The following is a 24,615-nucleotide window of genomic DNA, read 5'->3' on the forward strand; positions in this document are numbered from 1 at the left end:
ATATACAATCTGTTGCAGAAGGCCCTTTGGTAGTCACTGTTTTTTATATTAAAGCATAATCTTTGTTTAAATATTCTGCTCATCTGCTAGTCTTACTTAAAGGATGAATGAAGAGGTGGGTGGCTGTATTTTCACTTTTTTTTTGTTCCTTGTCAATTTTCTCCTCTCCCAAAGTCTCTCAAATCCAGTCCCATGGAAACTGGCTTCTGCCTGGGAGCTGTTATAAGGGACCTCTTTCGTTGAACATAGACAGTGAGCATCAAGCAAACTGCTCACTGCAGCTAAGTCCTGTCCTGTCCTGACTTTGATGGAAAATTGCACATGCAAATCTCATTCATGGTTCAGGAATGGGGACTTTGATTGCTCTCTTCCCACAAGTCCCCATCTCAGGCAGAAAGGCCAGTCATATCTTTAGCCAAGAGTTTTTCTCATTTCTTGTTTAGGGTAGCATGAAAAAAGCCCCCATTTTTGGTGCCTACAGCATTGACTATGGTTCATCTAAATGGCACTCCGTATGACGATGAAATGTTGCTCAGCCATTTTGAACAGGTACATTTTAATTGGGCAAGCACAATGACCTTCACAAAACCCTGTTTTGAGGAAGGGTCACCGGACCCGAAGCATTAACTCTATTTTTCCCTTCACAGATGCTGCCAAACCTGCTGAGCTTCTCCAGCAACTTTGTTTTTATTCCTGTTTAAATTTGAGTGCCTCAAGTAACATTTTCCAATTACTTTATATCCATCCTCCACCCTTGGCCCAGCAATCATTAATATCTAGAATAGAACCCTATAACAAAGGAGGTCATAATGGTGCAATATTGCAGGAGCTGCCAATGCTTCAGACTGCTCTACATTTATATAAGAACACAATGTTGGTGTGGCTATACAACAGTATGCTGTATCAACGGTAGGTGTTCCAGATGGATCGATCTAAAAGGCTGCAAAAGAAGTGTATGGCTGGTGCCATAGTTTCTCAAAGTTAATTGACCCTGAATCAGAAACAGAAATTGCTGAAAACTCTCAGCAGGTCTGGTGGCGTCCATGAAGAGAAATCAGAGTTAACCTTTCGGCTCCAGTGACCTTTCTTTGGTTTTTTTCAAAATATTCAGAACTGGCTCCTCAGTTAGTTTCTTCAACCCAACCCAAATTCCCCCAGCCTCAATCCCAAGCAAGTATGTATTTTAAATGGACACACACCTTAGAGTAGCACCCTGTTATTTAACAGACAAAAGCAGACTGACAGCACCATGCCAGATCCTGCAGGACTCTTCAGGAGACATTCTTTTTTGCCTTTTAGAAAGACAGATTTAAGAATTCAGCTTGATACAGCGGTTAGCACTCTTACCTCTGAGTCAGGATATTGTGAATGTACTTTGTATTCTTGGATTGTGGCCAAAGTTGTTGTTCATTGCCTATTCTTTTGTTGCCATGAGAAACAATAATGACCTGTTCTTGATAGTTATTGTTAGTAGCTTGCTAGGCCAGTTCAAGGGTTAGTCAATGGACTTTCGTTGTGTGTGATCCAAGCCATAGAGTCACAGGGCTGTGCAGCATGGAAACAGAACCTTTGGTCCAACTCGTCCATCTCAACCAGATATTCTAAGTTAATCTAGTCCCATTTGTCAGCATATGACCCTTATCCCTCCAAACCCTTTCTATTCTTATACCCATCCACATGCCTTTTAAATGTTGTAATTATACCAGACTCCACCTCTTCCTCTTGGCAGCTCTTTCCATGCAGCCATCACACTCTGCATGAAAAAGCTGCCGCTTAGGTCTCTTTTGAATCTTTCCACTCTCACCTTACACCTATAGCCTCTGGTTTAGGACTCCACTCCTGGGGAAAAGACCTCGGCTATTCACGCCCTCTCTGCTCCTCATGATTTTATAAAGTCCAATAAGGTCACCCCTCAGACTCCGAAGCTAAAGGGAAAGTAGCCCCAGCCTATTCATCTAGTTGCTATAGCTCAAACCCTCCAACCCTGGCAACATCCTTATAAATCTTTTCTGAACTCTTTCGGGTTTCACAAAATTCTTCCTGTCGCAGGGAGACCAGAATTGAACGCAATATTTAAAAAGTGACCTAACCAATGTCCTGTACAGTCCCAACATCACGTCCCAATTCCTATACTCAATGCACTGACCAATAAAAGCAAGCACACCAAATGCATTCTACACTATTGCATGTACCTGCGACACTACTTTCAAAGAACTGTGAACTGCACTCCAAAGTATTCAGCAACACTCCCAGGACCTTACCAGTGAGTGTATGTCCTACCCTGATTTGCCTTTCCCAAATGCAGCACCTCACATTTATCTAAATTAAACTCCATCTGCCACTCTTCAGCCCACCGGCCCATCTGATCAAGATCCGGTTGTACTCTGAGATAACCTTCTTCACCGTTCACTACACCTCCAATTTTTGTGTCATCTGCAAACTTACTAACCATACTTCTACATCCAAATCACTTATATAAATGACAAAAAGCAGTGGATCAGCACTGATCCTTATGGTACCTTTCTGGTCACAAGCCTCCAGTCTGAACAGCAAACCTCCACTGTCACCCTCTGTCTCCTACCTTCGAGCCAGTTCTGTATCCAAATGGCTAGTTGACCCTGTATTCCATGTGATCTAACCTAGCTAAACAGTCTGCCAAGCGAAATCTTGTTGAACGCCTTGCTGAAGTCCATTTATATCAAATTCACCACTCTGCCTTCAACAGTCTTTGTTACATTGTTACAAATGCCTTTGTTACTTCTTCAAAAAATTCAATTAAGTTAGTGGGTCATGATTTCCCACATACAAAGCCATGTTGACAATACCTAATCAGCCTTTGCTTTTCCAAATATTCGCAAGTCCCATCCCTCACGATCTTCTCTGGCAACTTGCCCACAACCAATCGTCAGAGAGGGGAATGGGGTGAGGGTTCTGGAATAAATAGGGAAAGAGGGGGAGGCGGACCGAAGATGGAGAGAAAAGAAGATAGGTGGAGAGGAGAGTATAGGTGGGGAGGTAGGGAGGGGATAGGTCAGTCCAGGGAAGACAGACAGGTCAAGGAGGTGGGATGAGGTTAGTAGGTAGGAGATGGAGGTGCGGCTTGGGGTGGGAGGAAGGAATGGGTGAGAGGAAGAACAGGTTAGGGAGGCAGAGACAGGTTGGACAGGTTTTGGGATGCAGTGGGTAGAGGGGAAGAGCTGGGCTGGTTGTGTGGTGCTTTGGACGGAGGGGACGAACTGGGCTGGTTTTGGGATGCAGTGGGGGAAGGGGAGATTTTGAAGCTGGTGAAGCCCACATTGATACAATTGGGCTGCAGGGTTCCCAAGCGGAATATGAGTTGCTGTTCCTGCAACCTTCGGGTGGCATCATTGTGGCACTGCAGGAGGCCCATTATGGACATGTCATCTAAAGAATGGGAGGGGGAGTGGAAATGGTTTGCGACTGGGAGGTGCAGTTGTTTATTGCGAACCGAGCAGAGGTGTTCTGCAAAGCGGTCCCCAAGCCTCCGCTTGGTTTCCCCAATGTAGAGGAAGCCACACCTGGTACAGTGGATGCAGTTTACCACATTGGCAGATGCTTGGGAACCCTGCAGCCCAATGGTATCAATGTGGACTTCACCAGCTTCAAAATATCCCCTTCCCCCACCGCATCCCAAAACCAGCCCAGTTCGTCCCCTCCCCCCACTGCACCACACAACCAGCCCAGCTCTTCCCCTCCACCCACTGCATCCCAAAACCAGTCCAACCTGTCTCTGCCTCCCTAACCTGTTCTTCCTCTCACCCATCCCTTCCTCCCACCCCAAACCACACCTCTATCTCCTACCTACTAACCTCATCCCACTTCCTTGACCTGTCCGTCTTCCCTGGACTGACCTATCCCCTCCCTACCTCCCCACCTATACTCTCCTCTCCACCTATCTTCTTTTCTCTCCATCTTCGGTCTGCCTCCACCTCTCTCCCTATTTATTCCAGAACCCTCACCCCATCCCCCTCTCTGATGAAGGGTCTAGGCCTGAAACGTCAGCTTTTGTGCTCCTGAGATGCTGCTTGGCCTGCTGTGTTCATCCAGCCCCACATTTCATTATCTTGGATTCTCCAGCATCTGCAGTTCCCATTATCACTGCCCACAACCAATGTCAGGCAGGTAAGGATGGTGTATTCCTTTCCCTTTAGAACAGTAGTGAGCAATTTACAATTTTAACACTGGTCCAGCAGCTTGGTAGTTGTCTCATTTCTCATTCCATGAGCACTCCAGCCCCTAATTTAGACATGCTCTTTGTTGCCATGTTGCTTTGTCAGAGGTTCCATCTGTTGGATGATGTGTTAAACCGAGATCCTGTCTGCCTGTTCAACTGGGCATAGAAAAATGCTATGGCATTCTTCAGTGAAGAGCAGGAACTTTGTCTGGCCGACATTCATCTCTCATCTAACAACAATAATAATAAACTAAATCATCACTTCTTCTGTTTGCTAATTGTTGTTTGTAAATTGACTTTCATGATTCTCCAGAAAACAGCAAAATAATTAAAAAGTAATTCTGAAGACGTGAAAGGCACTGCATAAATACAATTTCCTCATGTATACTTTTTGAATAAAAGTAGAGTAGCCATAATCCTACCAGTCCATAGGGCTACTTGCTCATTGGAGAGATGTGACTGGTGGTGGTTTGGCCTGAGGGTCACCATGCCTCTGGAAAGGGAGAGGTTGAAAAGAGAAGCCCTTCATGGTATCCTCAGCTGGTGCAGGAATTGAATGCCGCACTGTTGGATTTCCAGTCCAATCATCTGAGCTAACTGACACCCTTTCTTTTTAAATACAGAAAGGTGAATGACTGAATTTAAGAAGTACTTTCCCAGACATATCTTCTACGTTTTAACTTTCAATTATTCATTAATATAGAATTTACAGCACAAAGACAGGCCATTTGACATGACCAGTTTCACTTAAGATGAAAGAGAGGGACTGTAAACTCTTTCTCAGTTGCATTGAAAATTCTGTATGAATTATTGGTTATGCCAGATGGCCGGAATCAATAAATTAGAACAACAGTGACTAAGTGCTGCAGAGAAAGGTCTAAATTCAGTCCAGCTCTGTAAATTTAACCATTACTGTCCTTTATGAAAAGCTGCATGTTGGTGTAAATGCCATGCTGTCATCTACTAGAAAACAGGATGTCTGTGAATAATCTGTGGTTTTTATATCCTGGCATTTTTTGGTGGTGTTGTGGTGATGTATAACACAGACAGCTGTAAGTTGACCTGAGGGAAAGAAGCCCCAGAGGCATTGGTTGAACTTCTTTGGAACATTGTCTACACAGATTCAACATCTGCAACAGAATCTCACTAGCAGCAAAGGAGCCAACAAGTGAAAATAGTCTGTCAGACTTAGTTTTAATGCACCCCTGTATTTCATAATGCTCATTGACCTCATTGAGTTATGGGATTTGCAATCTTGCTCCCACTCACTATTGCTCACTGCTATCCGTGTTAAAAGTTAAGCAATGTTATCCCTGAGATGGATGCAGCACTGTGTCTTGTCCCCTTTAGTGTGTTTAGTCTCAGCCTCGCTTTCAGCACTCTGTAACTTACTACTGCATCAGCAGTATAACCATAAATGAAATCAAACAACCGCCCTGATTCCAATGTATATCAGTGTTTTGTGACAGCTTCTTATGTGATGATAATCCTGCATTGACGATGGGAGAAACCAGACACAATGTTTCACCACATTTCATACAGTTCAAAATATTTGATGTAAGGCAGAGTCCAGAAGGATAAAATCTCCAGCTGTGCTGCTCGTTGTTTTTCTACAATTCGAGAGAATAGTAGAAACATTGCATCAAATGTTTGGGTGCTCCCCCTAATATCAACTTCTAAGACACTCCTGCCATTTTAGGTGTTTCTGGATGCCTTTCTGTGTTAAAGCCTGTGTGTAAACGCACACTGATGTTATTCACATCTCTATGGCTCTTCATTGAAACCTCCATGTGTTGGGAGAGTGAGTAGGTGGGCACAGTACTGTCAAAAGTGAACCCCCTTACCCCCTTGCCAATGCCAATGGTGGAAATCCAGAGGATCACCTACTTGTAAGCCTACATGGTAACTTTGGAAGCAAACTTTTCACATCAGCTGTTTGGTTATCTTCAATGAGTATCAGATTATCACTGCAATTGTGCAGTATTCACTGAACCAGAGAGTCATGGGTTTACTACTTGCTGACAGGAGTTGGAACACAAGATCTTGGCTGACACCCTATTACAGTTCTGCAGTTATGCCAAATCCCTGTCTACATGTTCTAATAGTTACCATGACACCAATCAAGTAAGAAGAAGATCTCAAACACAAAGCTGGGACCTTGAACAGCATATTTTCCCGAAAGTGAGAAACCAGATCAGCTTGACGTTCATCTCATTACAGATGTGCTGATGTACATGACTGATGATTTCCTGTGTGAAGTGCTTTCAGGAATCTGGATGATCTGATACGGCTTTATATAAATTAATATTAAATAATATAGTCTATAGTCTGAAAAATTTTATACATTTTCCATGGAAACCAAGGAGTAAAAGTAACAAATCAAAAATTCAAAATATTAAGATAATAAAATGTGAGGCTGGATGAACACAGCAGGCCAAGCAGCATCTCAGGAGCACAAAAGCTGACGTTTCGGGCCTAGACCCTTCATCAGAGGAGGGTAACTTCTTCAGGTTAGGCATCCCTGGAAGAGTCTTCGCAGTGAGGTTAAAATGGTATCAGAGATAATGGGAACTGCAGATGCTGGAGAATCCAAGATAATAAAATGTGAGGCGTCTAGGCCCGAAACGTCAGCTTTTGTGCTCCTGAGATGCTGCTTGGCCAGCTGTGTTCATCCAGCCTCACATTTTATTATCTTGGATTCTCCAGCATCTGCAGTTCCCATTATCTCTGATACCATTCAAAATATTAACTCCATTTTTTCATGCAATTGTTAAAAATTGTTAATTGTAACGTGTAAAATTTTGTTGAAGCCCCTTCCCACACACCTCCCCTTCCCCCATTTCTGATCAGACCACCAGTACCCTCTTCTTGTTTTTCATAGAAGTATTAGCGCATTTTGAGAAGATTTGTAGCTCAGGTTGAGGTTCTGGATGTAAGTTTGCTTGCTGAGCTGGAAGCTTCGTTTTCAGACGTTTCGTCACCATTCTAGATAACATCATCAGTGACCCTCCGGTGAAGCGCTGGTGTTATGTCCCGTTCTATTTATGTGTTTAGGTTTCCATGGGTTGGTGATGTCATTTCCTGTGTTGGTGATGTCATTTCCTGTTCTTTTTCTCAGAGAGTGGTAGATGGGCTCCAAATCAATGTGTTTGTCAATGGAGTTCCGGTTGGAATGCCATGCTTCTAGGAATTCTCGTGCGTGTCTCTGCTTGGCTTGTCCTAGGATGGATGTGTTGTCCCAATCAAAGTGGTGTCCTTCCTCATCTGTATGTAAGGATACGAGTGATAGTGGGTCATGTCGTTTTGTGGCTAGTTGATGTTCATGTATCCTGGTGGCTAGCTTTCTGCCAGTTTGTCCAATGTAGTGTTTGTCACAGTTCTTGCAAGGTATTTTGTAAATGATGTTCATTTTGCGTGTTGCCTGTATAGGAGTTCATTAAGTTCATTAGCTGCTGTTTTAGTGCATTGGTGGGTTTTTGGGCTACCCTGATGCCAAGAGGTCTGAGTAGTCTGGCAGTCATTTCCGAGATGTCTTTGATGTAGGGGAGAGTGGTTATGGTTTCTGGGCCCGTTTTGTCTGTTTGTTTGGGTTTGTTGCTGAGGAATCGGCGGACTGTGTTCATTGGGTACCCGTTCTTTTTGAATACGCTGTATAGGTGATTTTCCTCTGCTCTGCGTAGTTCCTCTGTGCTGCAGTGTGTGGTGGCTCGTTGGAATAATGTTCTAATGCAGCTTCGTTTGTGGGTGTTGGGATGGTTGCTTCTGTAGTTCAGTATTTGATCGGTATGTGTTGTTTTCCTGTAGATGCTGGTTTGAAGTTCCCCATTGACTGTTCGCTCTACTGCGACATCTTGGACAAACTGCCATTCCAAGATGTCACAGTGGAGCGAACAGTCAATGGGGAACTTCAAACCAGCGTCTACAGGAAAACAACACATACCGATCAAATACTGAACTACAGGAGCAACCATCCCAACACCCACAAACGAAGCTGCATTGGAACATTATTCCAACGAGCCACCACACACTGCAGCACAGAGGAGCTACAAAGAGCAGAAGAAAATCACCTATACAGCGTATTCAAAAAGAACGGGTACCCAATGAACACAGTCCGCCGATTTCTCAGCAACAAACCCAAACAAACAGACAAAACGGGCCCAGAAACCATAACCACTCTCCCCTACATCAAAGACATCTCGGAAATGACTGCCAGGCTACTCAGACCTCTTGGCATCATGGTAGCCCACAAACCCACCAACGCACTAAAACAGCAGCTAATGAACTTAATGAACTCCTATACAGACAGCAAGCAAAATGAACATCATTTACAAAATACCTTGCAAGAACTGTGACAAACACTACATTGGACAAACTGGCAGAAAGCTAGCCACCAGGATACATGAACATCAGCTAGCCGCAAAAAGACATAACCCACTATCACTAGTATCCTTACATACAGATGAGGAAGGACACCACTTTGATTGGGACAACACATCCATCCTAGGACAAGCCAAATAGAGACACGCGCGAGAATTCCTAGAAGCATGGCATTCCAACCGGAACTCCATCAACAAACACATTGATTTGGAGCCAATCTACCATCCCCTGAGAAAAAGAACAGGAAATGACATCACCAACCCAAGGAAACCTAAACAGATAAATAAAGCAGGACATAACACCAGCGCTTCACCGGAGGCTCACTGATGATGTTACCTAGAATGGTGACGAAACGTCTGAAAGCTTACCTTCCAGCTCAGCGAGCAAACTTACATTCATAGAAGTATTAATAAATCTGGGGGAGCAACTGCCGGATTATACTACCCAAAATCCATGGAAACAAATTTTATCCTGTTCAGGCTAAAGCTTGCACCAGGCATGTTAACTTTATTATATCAAGTTTTGTGTAAGTGGTGTGCTAATGCAGAGCTTAAAATGATGAACCGGCAAGTTGAAAGTTGTGAATTCAAATCTATCATAAACCCAAGTTGGAAAATTGAATTCAATGTACAATAGTAACTTGTATTAATATAGTGACTTCATCACATAAAAGTGTTCTAACTTTCTTTCCAGAACTTCTGTCACATGACATTTGGCTCAGAACTAGACGAGGTGCTATTAGGAGCGAAACCTTGGTCAAATAATGAAAAGAGAAAGGAAAAGAGGGCCAAGGATGAAATTATACCATTTACAGCCGCCAGTGGCGACGAGATTAACATCTGAATGTGGAAGAGGCTAGAATTTGGTATCACAGAGATATTGGACGGTTGTAGGGCTGGAAAAGGTTACATTCTTGGGAAGAAATAGGGCCATGGGGGGATTTCAGGAGTAGATTTTTAAATTGAGTCATGTCTGGGCCTTGAACTAAAGTAAGTCAACATGAGTGGAAAGAATTTGATATGAGTTAGGTTAAGCTAAAGTTTATGTAAAATGGCGAAGACCATAAGAACTCAGGACCAGGAGTAGACCACTTCGAGCTCGTTCTGCAACTGAGAGATCATGACAGATCTGCTACTTGAACACCATTTTCCTGCAACATACCCCTTGATATCTGTATAAAATGTAGAGATGTATCAATCTCAGTCTTGAATAAGTTCAATACCTGAACCTCTATGGTAGATCATTGAAAGAATCACTGCCCTCTGAGTAGAGTCATAGAGTTGTACAGCATGGAAACAGGCCCTTTGGCCCAAACTGGTCCATGCTGACCATGGTGCCCCCACAGCTAGTTCCAATTGCCTGTATTTGGTTCATATCACTCCAACCCTTCCCATCCATGTACCTAACCAAATTTTTTTTTAATGTTGCTATTGTGCCTGCCCGAACCACTTTCTCTGGCAGCCCATTCCGTATATGCATCACTCTCTGCGTGAAGAAGTTGCCCCTCAGTTCTTTCTTAAATCTATCCCTTCTCACCTTAAACCTATGCCCTCTAGTTTTCAATTCCCCACTGCTGGAAAAAAGACGAAATACATTCATCCTATCTATCCCCTCATGATTTTATATACCTCAATAAGGTGCTCCTGTGTTCCAAGGAATAAAGTCCTATTCCGGCCAATCTCTCCCTATAACTCAGGCCCGCTGGTCCTGGTAACATCCTCATAAATCTTCTTTGCACACTTTCCAGTTTAACTGTGTCTCTCCTATAAACAGGTGACCAGAACTGTACACAATACTCCAGGTGTGGCCTCTCCAACAGCTTATACAACTGTTAACATAACATCCATCTCCTATGCTCAGTGCCTCAACCACTGAAGACCGGCATGTTAAGTGCCACCTTCACAAGCCTGTCTACCTATGACGCTGCTTTCAACAATCTATATATAAAGAAACTCCACCTCGTCTTAGCCCTAACTAACCTAACCTTATTCTGATATTATGTCTCCCAGTCTTAGATGCTCTCCACAGCCCCACTGCTACCCAGCCAAGCAAAATATCAGTCAACCCTGTAAGAATTAATTGTTTTTTTTAATATCAGTGAATATAAGCCCATTTATTTGTTCGTTGTAGGATAATTTCTCCATTACGAGAATTAGTTTTGTTGCATTCCCTCTGTATGTCTGCAAAAAGTCTTCAAACTGTGGTCTCACCAGGCACTTTCTTTTTATTACAGTTGATTTTTTTTTCACTCTGCTCAAATTGTCTTGTATCAAGAGCCAATAGAACATTTTCCTTAATTGCTTACTGGACTTGTTTAGTGACTGCAAGTTAATATACAAGTCTGATGTGGCCAGACTTGTGGTACACTTGTGTGGTTTCAATAAAGCTCTGAATAACTGTAGCATTACCTCACTATGTTTGTACTCAACTCATCTTACAATAAACAATAACATTCTAGTAGCTTTCCTGATTGCTTGCTGTACCTCCATACTAAACTTTTGCAATTCATGTAGTATGACACCCAGATCCCTCTATTTCAAAGATCTGTAATCTCTCACCATTTAAATATGTTTAATTTTTATTCTTCATGTCCAAACAGGCAATTTCACATTTTTTTCTACATTATACGCCATTTGTCAGATCTTTGTTCACTTACTTAACCTATCTATATCCCTTTGTAGCTTCGTTATGTTCTTAATAAAGTTCAAATAGGTTTGTCAGCCTTTAGTTGCCTTTCATAAATTCTAGGCGAGCTTTGTGATGGTCAACTGAAAGCATGGAAAATTTCAGGACCAGTTTTGTTAAGGTTGGGCAAAGTAGGTCAAGAGCTCCCTGCCAATAAATTCTGCAGCTGTGTGCTCTGCTCTCTCACTGCACCTGACAAAGGGGATGTGCTCCAAAAGCTCGTGTGATTTCAAATAAACCTGCCGGACTGTAACCTGGTGTCGTGTGACTTCCGACCTCATGGTTTAACATTACTGATTAGAAGGGTGACTAAAACATTGAACTGTTCACTATTTGTAGCATTTTACATTTTTTTCTCCATATTGTATTGTGTAACAGATGCTGATTATTTAACTTGTCCTCCAATTGTTTCTGTTTATTTAATCATTCTCTTCCCACAGCCATCTCACCAACTCTCATCAGAGCACTACCCAGTGAATGATCCTGACTATTGTGTGTGGATGCCCCCTTCAGGTACATCTGTGCAAATACTTTTACACATTTGAAGCAGTGACTGACATTGGGCTGGAATTTGCTAAAACAAAATCAGTGTCTGGATGGCATGCACCATTATTAACATGCAACATGGGCCATAACTTGTGATGTAGACCAGATGATCTAGTAAGGACAAGTCATGAAAAGTTGCTGCTGTTTTTCAACTATGACATCTCGTTGTTGGCCTCACTATGATTCTCACATGATGTTGCTCTATTTGCAAAGGCTTAAACATAAAACACAACAGCTTGAGCCTGTTAGTTAACAGTCTGATAACTCTTTAAAGGAAGTGAGGTGCTGACATAATTGTAATAACCAGGCTAATGTTTGGGGTCTTGGGTTCAAATCCCACTAAGGCAGCGGATAGAATTTAAATTCAATTAATAAATAAGTGATAGTGACCATGAAACTATATTTGACTGTTGTTAAGACCTATCTGGTTCATGAATGTCCTTTAGGGAGAGAGATCTGCCATCTTTACCTGTTTGGCTTACCGGTGACTCTAGATGCACAACAGTGTGATCGACTGTTTACTGTTAGCTGCATCCTGACGTGGCTGAGCAAGCCACTTGGTTTAAGAGAAATTAGAACTGCACAACAACATCACCTGAAACATCAAGGAAAAGTAATGATTGATTGTTGCCGTAAAAGCCTCTATTCCAGGAAGAAACTAATTAAGTGACTCATTCCTTTAGGTGGCAAGTTCTTGAAAGTTTTAGAAGTGCCGAATTTTGGATTTTCGCATTTGTTTTTAATCATTCTTGTGTCTGTCCCTCCTCTTGGATTTCAGCCACCTTCTCAGTACTTCCTTTGATTCTTTCTTTGTCTTTTTTGGGTAAGGAGATAAACTATTTATCCCATAACTCAACCGTGTCCAAGATGCCCTGTTACCCTGCAAATCATTATCAACTCAAACTTCCAGCACCTTGAAGGGCAAAACATTTTAAAACCAGAATGGAGCAATGAAGGGGAAAGCCACGAGTTTCCCTCTTCCAGCAATCTGTCAAATTTACTTTTTAACATATTAAACCATATTCTGTCTTCACTGTGCCTCATAACAGTTCTTCCTGTTGAAATAAACCTGGTCAAATACTTACTTCACATTACAGTTGCTTTCTGTGGTGCATTTTAGTTTTACAGTTGCACTTCTGGAGAGCTTCGACAGGCCATGATTGATTTAATTTGTCCATTTTTCTCTACAAAGAGTTTGTATCTATATTGAATACTTGTTCTCAAGCAATTTGGTTCGGGCAACAAATACTTGTCTTTCCAACAGCACACCCACGTGCCGTGAACTAGTAGAAAAAAGCTATTTTCCCCTTGCCTCACTGAAATTCCAACTCAAACATAAGATCATTCATCTCATTGCTGTTAATGGGATCTTATAATATCTGCAAAGCAACATTCATCTCCACAACCATTAGTGCTATTTCATCATATATGAAGTACATTCCTAGCAGAAGTGATGGGCGATCACATAAATTCATTTGCATTCAATTGCGTTGTGTTTCGAGATAATATTGAGGATTTGGCAATGTTCTGTGACACTAGAAGTAGTTAAGTTAATTATTTCTATTCAGTAGGGGTTCATAATAAAATATTACAAAATAGATATGGATTACCAGACCTATTATAGCTTAAGGTGTCGAAAGAATCTCCAGGGCATTACTCTCATTCATCCATCCAGTTAAAATATCCAAATTTAGTGGAAGTCTTGCCTCAAATGTCCAACACAGAAGTCCATTCTGTGCATTGGTCACTCCCTGTGTTTAGAACCTCCTTACATCAAACAGTTCTTGACATTTATTAGTGAGCAAGCATGTTTTATTTCATGATACATTTGCAACATTTGTGTTTCCAATATAAGGTGGAAGGAATTGAAATCAGTGTAATTTTCTCATGTTTAAAATGCCATATCTCTCTGTTGTTGTGCCAGGTTTTCACTTCCTTCTTTCTTTTTTTCCTCAGGTCAAACGGGTGATGGTAGGACACATCTGAATGACAAATATGGCTATTGAAAGCCCAAGGCAGTTGCCATGTCCCAAGGATGTACATCTGGCTGGAGGGGATTTGTAAATGTGCCTATACTGCCACCTTCAGAGCACTATGTGTGCAGTCAGGAAGCTTATGGCAGTAGCTGGTGTTGTATGAAACTGGAGAACGGTGCAACTCTGAAAGTCTCATCAAGGTCATTTTGCTGTTGCTGTGCATCCCTACACCCCATCCCTGTTAGGATGTTTTTGGGACTCTAGAGCACACAAAACAATATTTACGTAAAATTCTGTTTCTCCTTTTTTGGGTTCCCACTGGGGCAGAGTCGCAGTCCCAATTGGAGACACATCTGACGGTATTATCAAACGTTAGAACAATTTGATATCTGTGACTCCTAACGTGATGTGCTTATGGCTTTGATACTGCTGCCTGGGACAGCCCCCTAGTTCTCCTGTCTAAAGTGGAGTACAATTACTTACCACATGGGAAATGAAACAGGAGTTTTCCATTTGATGCCTGAGTTTGGTATTTTCCCTTGAGAGCACAAACCAGAGTTTAAGCTACTTAGAGCAGCAGTAAGTCTTTGGATGACCACAGACAACACAGAGGTCAGTGGCTGCAGCTATTTGTAGTAATCATTTGAGAAGTTCAGGACAAGGTATCCACAATAAATAACCATAAGTCTACACTCAATTCACTTCTGCTTATTATATACAGCCTCAGTTTACTCTTGGTTTTTGGCTTTTTCAGTGCTTGCTCGTGTTTGGTTTCAACATCTTCAAATGTAATGTAAGATTAATATTGTGATTCCAGACTAACTGAAACCCATCTGGAGCTCATATCAGAAATTCCTGGGGTGTACCATGCATCTGTTTTGCAGTTAATTGACAGTGCAGCATGAACCCCCATAATTTCAGAGACATTGGTCAGAAAATTACACCTTGAGTGTGGTTGTGGGTGCATGTGCATACAAAAGCAACTATATTGTGCTGTCTGTCACCTTGCTGAAGGGAGAGGATATGCTTGGTAATATAGCATTTGGTTGCTTTGTTATGACGAAAATAAATCATTTTATTTGGAGCTATGAATATGATTTTGTTAATTTATTTATGGTTGATGTTATTAAGCAATGACATGGGGATTTGTAAATTTGGAATGGATTTTATTATGCCTAGCTACATGTAATTGGATTTACCCAGGCATGGGCTCAGGATCACACCTGTTCTTGTTTTTCACAGACCTACATTTACTGCTGTTTAATAGTTCACCTCAGTAGCTTCGGTCACATCTGAGCACACTACCCACAGGAGCAGTAAAACATCAAGTTTTTACTATTTTTTTCTTGTCAGTCCACTTTTTTAGTATATCTCCATCTTGCAAGCACCTCTTTGAAGGGGGAAAATGTAAAGTATCAGGGTTTACCTACTATTTTTACCTCTTGGGACTTTTGTTACGTTGAGCGTCGTGGAGTTGGAACAACTTTGTTTCATGTAAAGGCCAAATTCCTAAAATTTTACAGCTCAAGTGGAAGCTGTCCAGTCTGTGGTGCTGGTGACAGCTCTTTGGAGCTGCCTCTTATCCTGTTTTCTTTCAAAATAATTATCTTGTTTTCCTTCTTCCCCTGCCTAAAAGCCCTTTCCCCAGCACATACAATAGACAAAGCGGACTGATCCCACAGCCAACAGATCAGATCTAAGCTTTGCAGCCCTGTCACATCAGCTGTGTGAGATGGTAGACAATTAAACAACTCAGTAGGGGAGAAGACTGTACAAATATCCCTGTCCTCAATGATTGGGGAGCTCAGCACATCAGTGCAAGAGACAGGGCTAAAGTACTAACATCCAAGTTCAGCAAGTAGTGTTGAGATGATGATCCATCTTGGCCTCCTCTTGAGTATATAAGCATCACAAATGTCCATATTGAACCAATTCGCTTCACTTGATATGATATCAAGCAATGGATACTGTTAAGGCTATTAGCTCTGACAGCATTCCAGCAACAGGGCTGATGATGTGCTCCAGAACTAGCTGTGCCCCTAGCCAAGCTATATCAGTACAGCTACAGTATTGCATCTGCCCAGCAAAGTAGAAAATTGTTGAGGTATGTCCTGACCACAGAAAGCAGGGCAATTACAACCTGGCTACTTATTACATGATCAGATTATTTTCACAACTTATGCACAGATATTTAACTGGTGAACGTCAGTGCTGTCAAGCAGTATTTCCATAATGATAACCTGCTCACTGTTATTTAGTTTGGATTCTCCCACACCTACTTGACCTTATTGCTGCCTTGGTCCAAACATGAAGAAAGAGCTGAAATCCAGAGGTGAGGTCAGAGTGGCTGCTCTGACATCAAAGCTGCAATTGACCAAATGTGACACTAAGTAGCTGTAGCAAAATTAGAGTTGATAGGAAATGGAGGGGAAAACACTGCTTGTTGGACTCAGACCTGACTCATAAGAAAATGGTCGTGGTTGTTGATAGTCAGTCATCTCAGCTCCAGGACATCTCTGCAGGAGTTTCTCAGGGTATTGTTTGAGGCCTAACCATCTTCAGCTGATTCATCAATGACCTTCCCTCTATTGTAAAGTCAGAAGTTAGGGTTTACTGCACAATGTTCAGCAACATTTGCAATGACTCCGATATGCAGTAGCCTGTGTCTGTCTGTATCAAGACTTGGACAATGTCCAAATTTGAGCTGAAAATTGACAAATAACATTTGTATCCTACAAATCCAAGGCCATGGCCATTTTCAATGAGAGAATGTAACCGTTGTTCTTTGACATTCAGTGGTGGTGACATCACTGAATCTCCTACAATCAACAGCCTGGGATTACCATTGACCAGAAACCAAACTGGGAAAGCCACGCAATATAGTAGCTCCAAGAGCAGATACTGGTATATGGTTACTCTGGCAAAAAACTTGCCTCCTGGCTCCCCATTTACCTAGATGTGTGCAGCTCCAACAACACTTGAGAAACTTGACACCATCCAGAATAAAGCAGCCACTTGATTGGCACCACATCCACTCCCTCCACCAACGATGCTCAGTGGCAGCAGTATGCTGTTAACAAGATGGGCTGCAAAAATTCACCAAAGATCCTTAGACAGCACCTTTCAAACCCACGACCACTTCCATCCAGAAGAACATGAGCAGCAGACACATGGGAAAACCACAGCCTGCAAACTCCCCTCCATGCCATTCACCATCTTGACTTGGAAATGTATCACTGTTCTTTCACTGTTGCTGGATCAAAGTCCTGGCACTGCCTCCCTAACAGCAATGTGGGTCTATGTACAGCACATCGACTGCAATGGTTCAAGGCAGTTCGTCTCTATCTTCTCAAGGGCAATATGTGCTGACCCAGCCAATGACACCCACAGTCAATTTAAAGAATGACAGATGGGCAATAGATGCTGCCCTAGCCGGTGATGCTCACATGCCACAAGCAAATAAAACCAAATTGTTCGCACGTATAAATCTATATTGTGTTGGTTGCATCTGCTTTTAGTCCCTGACTGGCTTTGCAATCAGCTTCCCCTTATCTCTGTGCATTTCCTGCTATGAACTTGTGCTCTCTTTCCTGTTTGTGGATCCTCATTCTCTGGCTCTCTTCCCTGTAACGTGTACATATTTGAGAATAGCACCTGCATCAATATGTGTTCATTGCTGCTCATACAGTCACCCTGCCCCATGAGGACATGAGAAATAACAGCAAGCATATGCTAAATAATCTATCAAGGCTGCTCTGCCTTTCAGTATTACCGTGGCTGCGTTTTTGGATTCATTTACTCTTTCCCATTCGCTCCCCCTACTGCTTGACTTTGTAACAGGCCAATCATCAGTCTATTCCAACTTTAACTGTGTTCAGCAATGGTGCAGTCACAACCTTCTGGAATAGAGCATTTTAAACATTCAAAACCATTTGAATGAAGAAGGGATAATGGGAACTGCAGATGCAGGAGAATCCAAGATAACAAACTGTGAAGCTGGATGAACACAGCAGGCCAAGCAGCATCTCAGGAGCACAAAAGCTGACATTTCGGGCTTAGACCCTTCATCAGAGAGGGGGATGGGGAGAGGAGGAGGCGGACCGAAGATGGAGAGAAAAGAAGGTAGGTGGAGAGGAGAGTATATGTGGGGAGGTAGGGAGGGGATAGGTCAGTCCAGGGAAGACGGACAGGTCAAGGAGTCGGGATGAGGTTAGTAGGTAGGAAATGGAGGTGCGGCTTGAGGTGGGAGGAAGGGATAGGTGAGAGGAAGAACAGGTTAGGGAGGCAGGTCTTTCTGCCTATGTCATTAGTCTAGGAATGTCCAGGCTAGCCATGGGTGGGCCATTGTAAAATGTGAGGTTACAGGAATTGGTTTGAGAGCCTGGGTCTGGATGAGATGCTCTTTGGAGGGTTGCTATGGACTCAATGGGCAAAAGGGTAATTTTCCACACTGTAGGGGTTCTCTGATCTCACCCCTCGTTCCTCAGCCTGAGGCTGTACCCTCATGTTCTTGTTTTCCCAGAGGAAACAATCTCTGTGTCTGTCGTATTAAGCTTAATTTGCATGTTCCAATGAGATGCCCTCTTATTTGAAAAATCAAGAAAATATTCAAATTCTCAGTCTCTCAGCCCATGCGATGACAGCCCCCACTGTTATCGCAGAATTTTAGCAGCAAATGTGTACTTCACATGTTTTGTGGAACTGTTACAATGTGACTCAGTACTGAAGTCAACACCAGCACTATGTTTCACATTATCTACGTTGATAGAAATGTAGAAGCCTGCCCTTTATTCAAAATGCAAGCTCCAAGATCAGAGCCAATTTAGAAGTGAGGCCTACATTATGCAAATTTGGAAATGCAACTTTTGCATACTTCCATGACAAAAATAATCAAAAGAATCTTTAAAGAAAGACATGCATTTATGTCACACCTTTCACAAACACAGGACAACTCAAAGCCCTTTGTAACTCATCAGGTTTTTTTGAAATGTGATTACTGTTCTAATATACAAAAGGTTGGTGACAATTTCCATTAAACAAATTTCCAAAAATCAGCAATGTGATAATAATTCAATAATCATCGTTTGTGTTGATATTGGTACAAGGTAAATATTGGGCAGGGCATGGAGCAGACCTCACAACATTCTTTTGAAATATGGCTATGGTATTGTTCTGCAAGAGCAGACTGCACCTTGTTTGAGCAATAATGGGAACTGCAGATGCTGGAGAATCCAAGACAACAAAGTGTGGAGCTGGATGAACACGGCAGGCCAAGCAGCATCTCAGGAGCACAAAAGCTGACCGTTTGGGCCTAGACCCTTCATCAGAGATGTTGTTTGACATCTTTTTGCAAAGACAACTCCCTCGGTTGTGCACTAAAGTATCTTTCCAAGTTATTTCAATTCTCCATAGCAGGGCTTGAACCCAATGGCATAAGTGTTACCACTGATTAGAAACTTCTTAATTTTGATGCCGTGAGTTAAGAAAATAGGTCTCAGACCATGGAGATCCCATTCTCACGTTGCTCATTACTGTTTTAATGCATCTGGAGCATGCCATTAGCTTGAATACCTTATAGGTATCGAGAGATCGTGTTCCGGAACCAAGAGGTTATGGTGAAGCTGTACAAAACTCTGGTGCAGCTGCACTTGGAGTATTGCGTACAGTTCTGGTCACCGCATTATAAGAAAAATGTGGAAGCTTTGGAAAGGGTGCAGAGGAGATTTACGAGGATGTTGCCTGGTATGGAGGGAGGGTCTTACGAGGCAAGGCTGAGGGACTTGAGGCTGTTTTCATTAGAGAGAAGGTTGAGAGGTGACATAATTGAGACATATAAAAAATCAGAGGGTTAGATAGGGTGGATAGGGAGATCCTTTTTCCTAGGATGGTGACAGCGAGCACGAGGGGGCATAGCTTTAAATTGAGGGGTGAAAGATATAGGACAGATGTCAGAGGTAGTTTCTTTACTCAGAGAGTAGTGAGGGAATGGAATGCTTTGCCTGCAACGGTAATAGATTCGCCAATTTTAGGTACATTTAATAATGTCATTGGATAAGCATATGGACTTACATGGAATAATGTAGGTTAGAGGGGCTTGAGATCAGTATGACATGTCGACACAACATCGAGGGCCGAAGGGCCTGCACTGTGCTGTAATGTTCTAAGTTCTATGTGCCCAGTAATGAGTTGCTAAATCTGTTCCAAATCTATCCATTTAACATTACAATAGTACCACATATCATGATGTAAAGTCTTCTCAAGGTGAAAGTAGGACTTCATCTCCATAAGGACAGCATGTTTGTCACTTGTACCAATAGCACCATGGACAAAGGCATCTGTTGCAGACAAATTGTTGAGGATGAAGTCAAGTATGCTCTTGCCTCCTGATGCTTCCCTCACCACCCAGTCTAGAAGCTGTGTCCTTTAGGAGCCAATTACCTCAGGCAGTCAGTCATCATACTGCTCAATCAAAGGGACATGGTTAAGTTGTGATTGGGGAAAAATCTGTCAAATGGATTATAATGTGGTAAAAAGTAAACTTGTCCATTTTGACAGAAAGAAAACAAATGTAAGAATAAATATGCCACTCTGTGTGTCTAAGGCTTTCCTTTTTGTGATTTGCCACACCACCAACTTTCTATGTAAAAAACTGAAAGAACTACAAATGTTGTAAATCAGGAAAAAAAAAAGCAGTTTAAACAGCTTATTTGGTACCAGAGATTCTGGGAAAGGAAAAAGAAACATAAAGGAAACAATTAGATATAATAGGAACTGCCACTGCTGGGGTCTGAGATAACAAGGTGTGAAGCTGGATGAACACATTAGGCCAAGCAGCATCAGAGGAGCAGGAAAGCTGATATTTCGGGTCTGGACCCTTCTTCAGAAATTTCTCAGAAACATCATCTTTCCTGCTCCTCTGATGCTGCCTGGCCTATTAAGGAAACAGTGAGGCTTTTGCCTGTACCCTGTCTTCTGACTCCGACATTCATAGAGCATAAACCAGCCTGGAGTTTGCAATTTTGAGAAAGATGAAATGTCAATAGTGCTGCTTAAAATGGCAAAGACATCATCTCTAATATCAGAGAAGGAAAATGGCTTGATCCAACAGCCTGGGCCACTCCCGTCTACCAGTAACTACTCTGCAGGGCAAATAACAAATCAGGAGATAATGACAGCATGTGAAAAAGGCAGGACCTTTATCATGGATTGATATCTCTTCAAGGAGATTGGGAAATTCAAATTGGCAGAGGTAGCTACAGGGAAGAATTCATTGAGTGTATTTAGGACAATTTCCTAAAATGGTACATCATGGATCCCAAACAGGGATTAGGCTGTTTTGGAGCTGGTTATGAATATTGGGGCAGATTCAATAAACAATCTCAAAGTAAAAAATTCTACATTAAACAGTGAGCATAATATGATAGAATATAGTATTCAGTTTGAGTATAAGAAACCTGAGTCAGAAATAATTGTGCTAAGCTGTACAATAAGGATAATTACAAAGAATGAGGGCAGAGCTAGCTGGAATCAGCTGAAAAAGGAGTTTAACATTTAAGACAGTTGACGAGCGACAGTAGTCATTCAGAAAATAATACATGACTCATAACTAAGATAGTTAGGAATAAGGATTCTCATAAAGAGATAAATTCATCAAGGAAGTTAAGGATAGTATCAAATTAACAGAGTAACAAAATACAATGTGCCAAAGATTAGTGATAAGGAAGAGTTTTAAAAGTCAACAAGAAATGATCATTATAATAATAACAGGGAGAAAATAAAAATGACGGTGAACCAGCAAGTCATATAAAAACAGATAGAAAGAGCTTCTTTGAATATATATGAAATAACAATGAGGAACAAAGAAATGGCAGAGGATTTGAATAAATACTTTACATCAGTCTTCACAGAAGAGGACACTAATGGCAATCCAAAAATATTAAACCATGGTGCAAAAGGTGGAGAGGAAATAAGCACAGTAGCTATCAGAGAAAAGTATTGAGAAACCAATGGGGTTAAAAGATGATGGGTCCCCCAGATCTGATTGGTTGCAACCAGGGTACTAAAACAGTAACTACAAAATTAGTCAATGTACTGGTAGTAATCTTCCAAGAATCTTTAGATTTGGAAAAACCTCAGGTTTGGAAAACTGCTATCTAACACCCTTATTCAAAAAAACTACAGGGTAGTTTAGCATGTCATTTGGATAATGTTAAAGTCTTACCAAAAGGATGTAATAGTGGAGCATTTTGAAATTCATCATATAATAAAAGAGTCACTGTCGCATCATGAAGGGAAAATCATGCCTGACGAATTTATAAGTGTTCTTTGAGGAGGTGACAATCAAGAAAGATAAATGGGAACCAGTAGGTGTAATGTATTTGGATTTCAAAGGGTATTTGATACTGTGCATAAGGCTACTTAATAGGATAAGAGTCCATGGTGTTGGAGGTAGATTCTTACATGGATAGAGGATTGGCTAACTAAAAGTGAGCAGAAATTTGGGAAAAGTGGATTTTTCAGGATGGCAGCTTCATACCACAGGGATCAGTGTCAGGGACAGAATTATTTACAACGTATATTAAAGATTTGCATGAGGGATGTTAGTGAACTATTGTCAAGTTTGCAAATGATGGGGAACAGATGAGAAGACAAGCAATGAGTGTGACACAGAGTCTACAGAGGAATATAGACAGGTTAAATGATTGGGCAAAAACTTTGCAGATGGAATATATTGTGGGAAAATGTGAGATTATTCCCTTTTGCAGGACTTATAGAGGAGCTGACTAATATTTCAATAGAGAAGGACTGCAGAAAGGGATGTATTAGAAGGATTTGGGATTTGTCATCCACAGTTACAAAATGCTAGCGTTCGGGTTCAGTAGGTAATGTAAAGTATAAATGGAATGTTGGCCTTTATTTCAAAGAGAATGGAACCTAAAAATAGGGAATCTAGCTGAAGGTACACAAGGCATTAGTCAGACCACAACTGGAATACAGTGAACAGAGGAGATTCACTTGGTTGATCACAGGTATGAAGGATTTTCTTAGAAGTAGAGTTCAAATAAATTGGGCCTAAATTGGAGTATACAAGAATGAGAGGTGACCTTACTGAAGCATATAAAATTCTTAGGGAGCTTGACAGAGCAGATGTGGTGATGTTGGTTCCCCAGAGAGACAGGGACTAACAGCATTATCCTCAGAGTCAGGGGTCACCTATTTAAAGCTTCTGAGAGATGAGAATGAATATCATCTCTCAGAAGGAGGTGAATTTGTAGAATTTTTTTACAGCAGAGGGCTGTCAAGGCTGGATTGCTTATTCAGGTCTGAGATAGATTTTTTTTCAATCAGTATTAGAATCAAGGGGAACGGGGAAAGGGCAGCAAAGTGGAGTTGAAGATTATCAGCCATGGCGTCATCAAATGATGGAGGAGAATCGGTGAGCTGAATGGCCTAATTCTGTCCTCATTATGGTCCCATTCTTGAGAGGGTTTGGCAGTGTCACTCTATGTCACAGTTAGGATAGACAGAGAGGATCAGAGGTGCAGAAAACAGATAAGTCTGGCAGGGCCATGAGAATAGCATCACTCTCATGTCTCTCTCAATGTTGACTGAGATTATGCATCCCTTTCCTTCATCTGGGGTTAGAATCCTGTATTTTTATAGCAGACACCAGTGTAGGAATGCCATCCATGTTTGACTGGAGCTGTCAAAGGTGCCCCATCAGCAACTGGGCAAGTAGATTTGGGTCATCAAACATTCAAATGAAAGGGTGATTCTTGGCCCTTTGAGTCTGCCCTGCCGTTTTATCAGACTGTGGCTGACCTGATTGTGGTCTCAACTCTGTTTTTTTTCACTGCCCTCCATGACTTCGGGCCCCTTTTGTCACTCAACAATCTATCTCATTCAGCCTTAAAAATATTCAATGATCCAGCCTCCGCCTAAGGAGTCAGGGTGTGACCAGGAACCACGTGGTGGGAGCTGACCGAGCGCCACATCGAGAGTGGGCCAGAGCGATGCTGATGGCAAGAGCAGGCCGCTGAAGCAGCAGCAGTTGGCGCGAGAGGGGGCCGCTGAGGCAGAAACCGTGGCCTAGCGATTGGAATCTGCACCATTGTGGAAATGAGACTCCTGACTCTTACATCTAGATTTCTTTTTGTCTTGCTTAGCTTTTGGCTCTGTTAAATCTTTTAATTATACTTTTTGTAACAAAGTGTGCACAAGTGAGTGGTGATTCTGTGCACTTTTCAATGTACTTACGTATTCCTCTATTTAGTATATATGACAAATAAATAAATCTAAATCACTGCGCCCTGGGGAAGAGAATTCGACAGAATAACATCCCATGGAGAAAACAGTTCCTCTCGTCTCTGACTTAAGTAGGAGGTCCCCTGTGTTCCCTCGATCTAGTCTCTCTCATAAAGAGAATACCTATTCAGTATCCACACTGTCAAAAACCCACAGGGCTTTATGCGTTTTAGTAAGGATTCCTGTCCTAAACTCCAATGTATATATGCCTAACCTGCCTAATCTTATACAACATAGCCATATGAACCAGAAAAAGGGGTCACAGACTAAGAATACAGTCTAGGCTGTTTAGGACTGAGATGAAGAGAAATTTCCTCATCCAAAGACTGGTTAGACCATGGAATTTTCTGCCACAGAAAGCAGTTGAGGCTAAAATATTGAATGTTTTCAAGTTAGGTATAGTTCTTCAGGACAAAGGGATCAGACGGTATGGGGAGAAAGTGAAAACAGGTTACTGAGTTGGATGATCAGCCATGATTTTATTGGATGGCAGAGCAGGCTTGAAGGACTGACTGGCCGACTCTTGCTCCT

General features: G+C 41.9%; 1 protein-coding gene across 2 annotated transcripts in view; it reads left to right on the forward strand.

Moving 5' to 3' along the window:
- The window catches only part of slc4a1ap (solute carrier family 4 member 1 adaptor protein), a 132,446-nt gene extending 117,579 nt beyond the window's left edge, over positions 1-14,867 (forward strand). For both annotated transcript variants that reach the window (XM_059645183.1, XM_059645182.1), the window contains 2 exons: positions 11,698-11,770; positions 13,760-14,867. In XM_059645183.1, the coding sequence (XP_059501166.1) occupies positions 11,698-11,738 (41 nt within the window). In that variant the 3' untranslated portion in view covers positions 11,739-11,770; positions 13,760-14,867. The remainder of the gene's footprint in view (positions 1-11,697; positions 11,771-13,759) is intronic.
- Positions 14,868-24,615: the final 9,748 nt, after the last annotated feature.

This window comes from Stegostoma tigrinum, chromosome 4 (assembly GCF_030684315.1).
Source record: "Stegostoma tigrinum isolate sSteTig4 chromosome 4, sSteTig4.hap1, whole genome shotgun sequence".
Classification (NCBI taxonomy): Eukaryota; Metazoa; Chordata; class Chondrichthyes; order Orectolobiformes; family Stegostomatidae; genus Stegostoma; species Stegostoma tigrinum.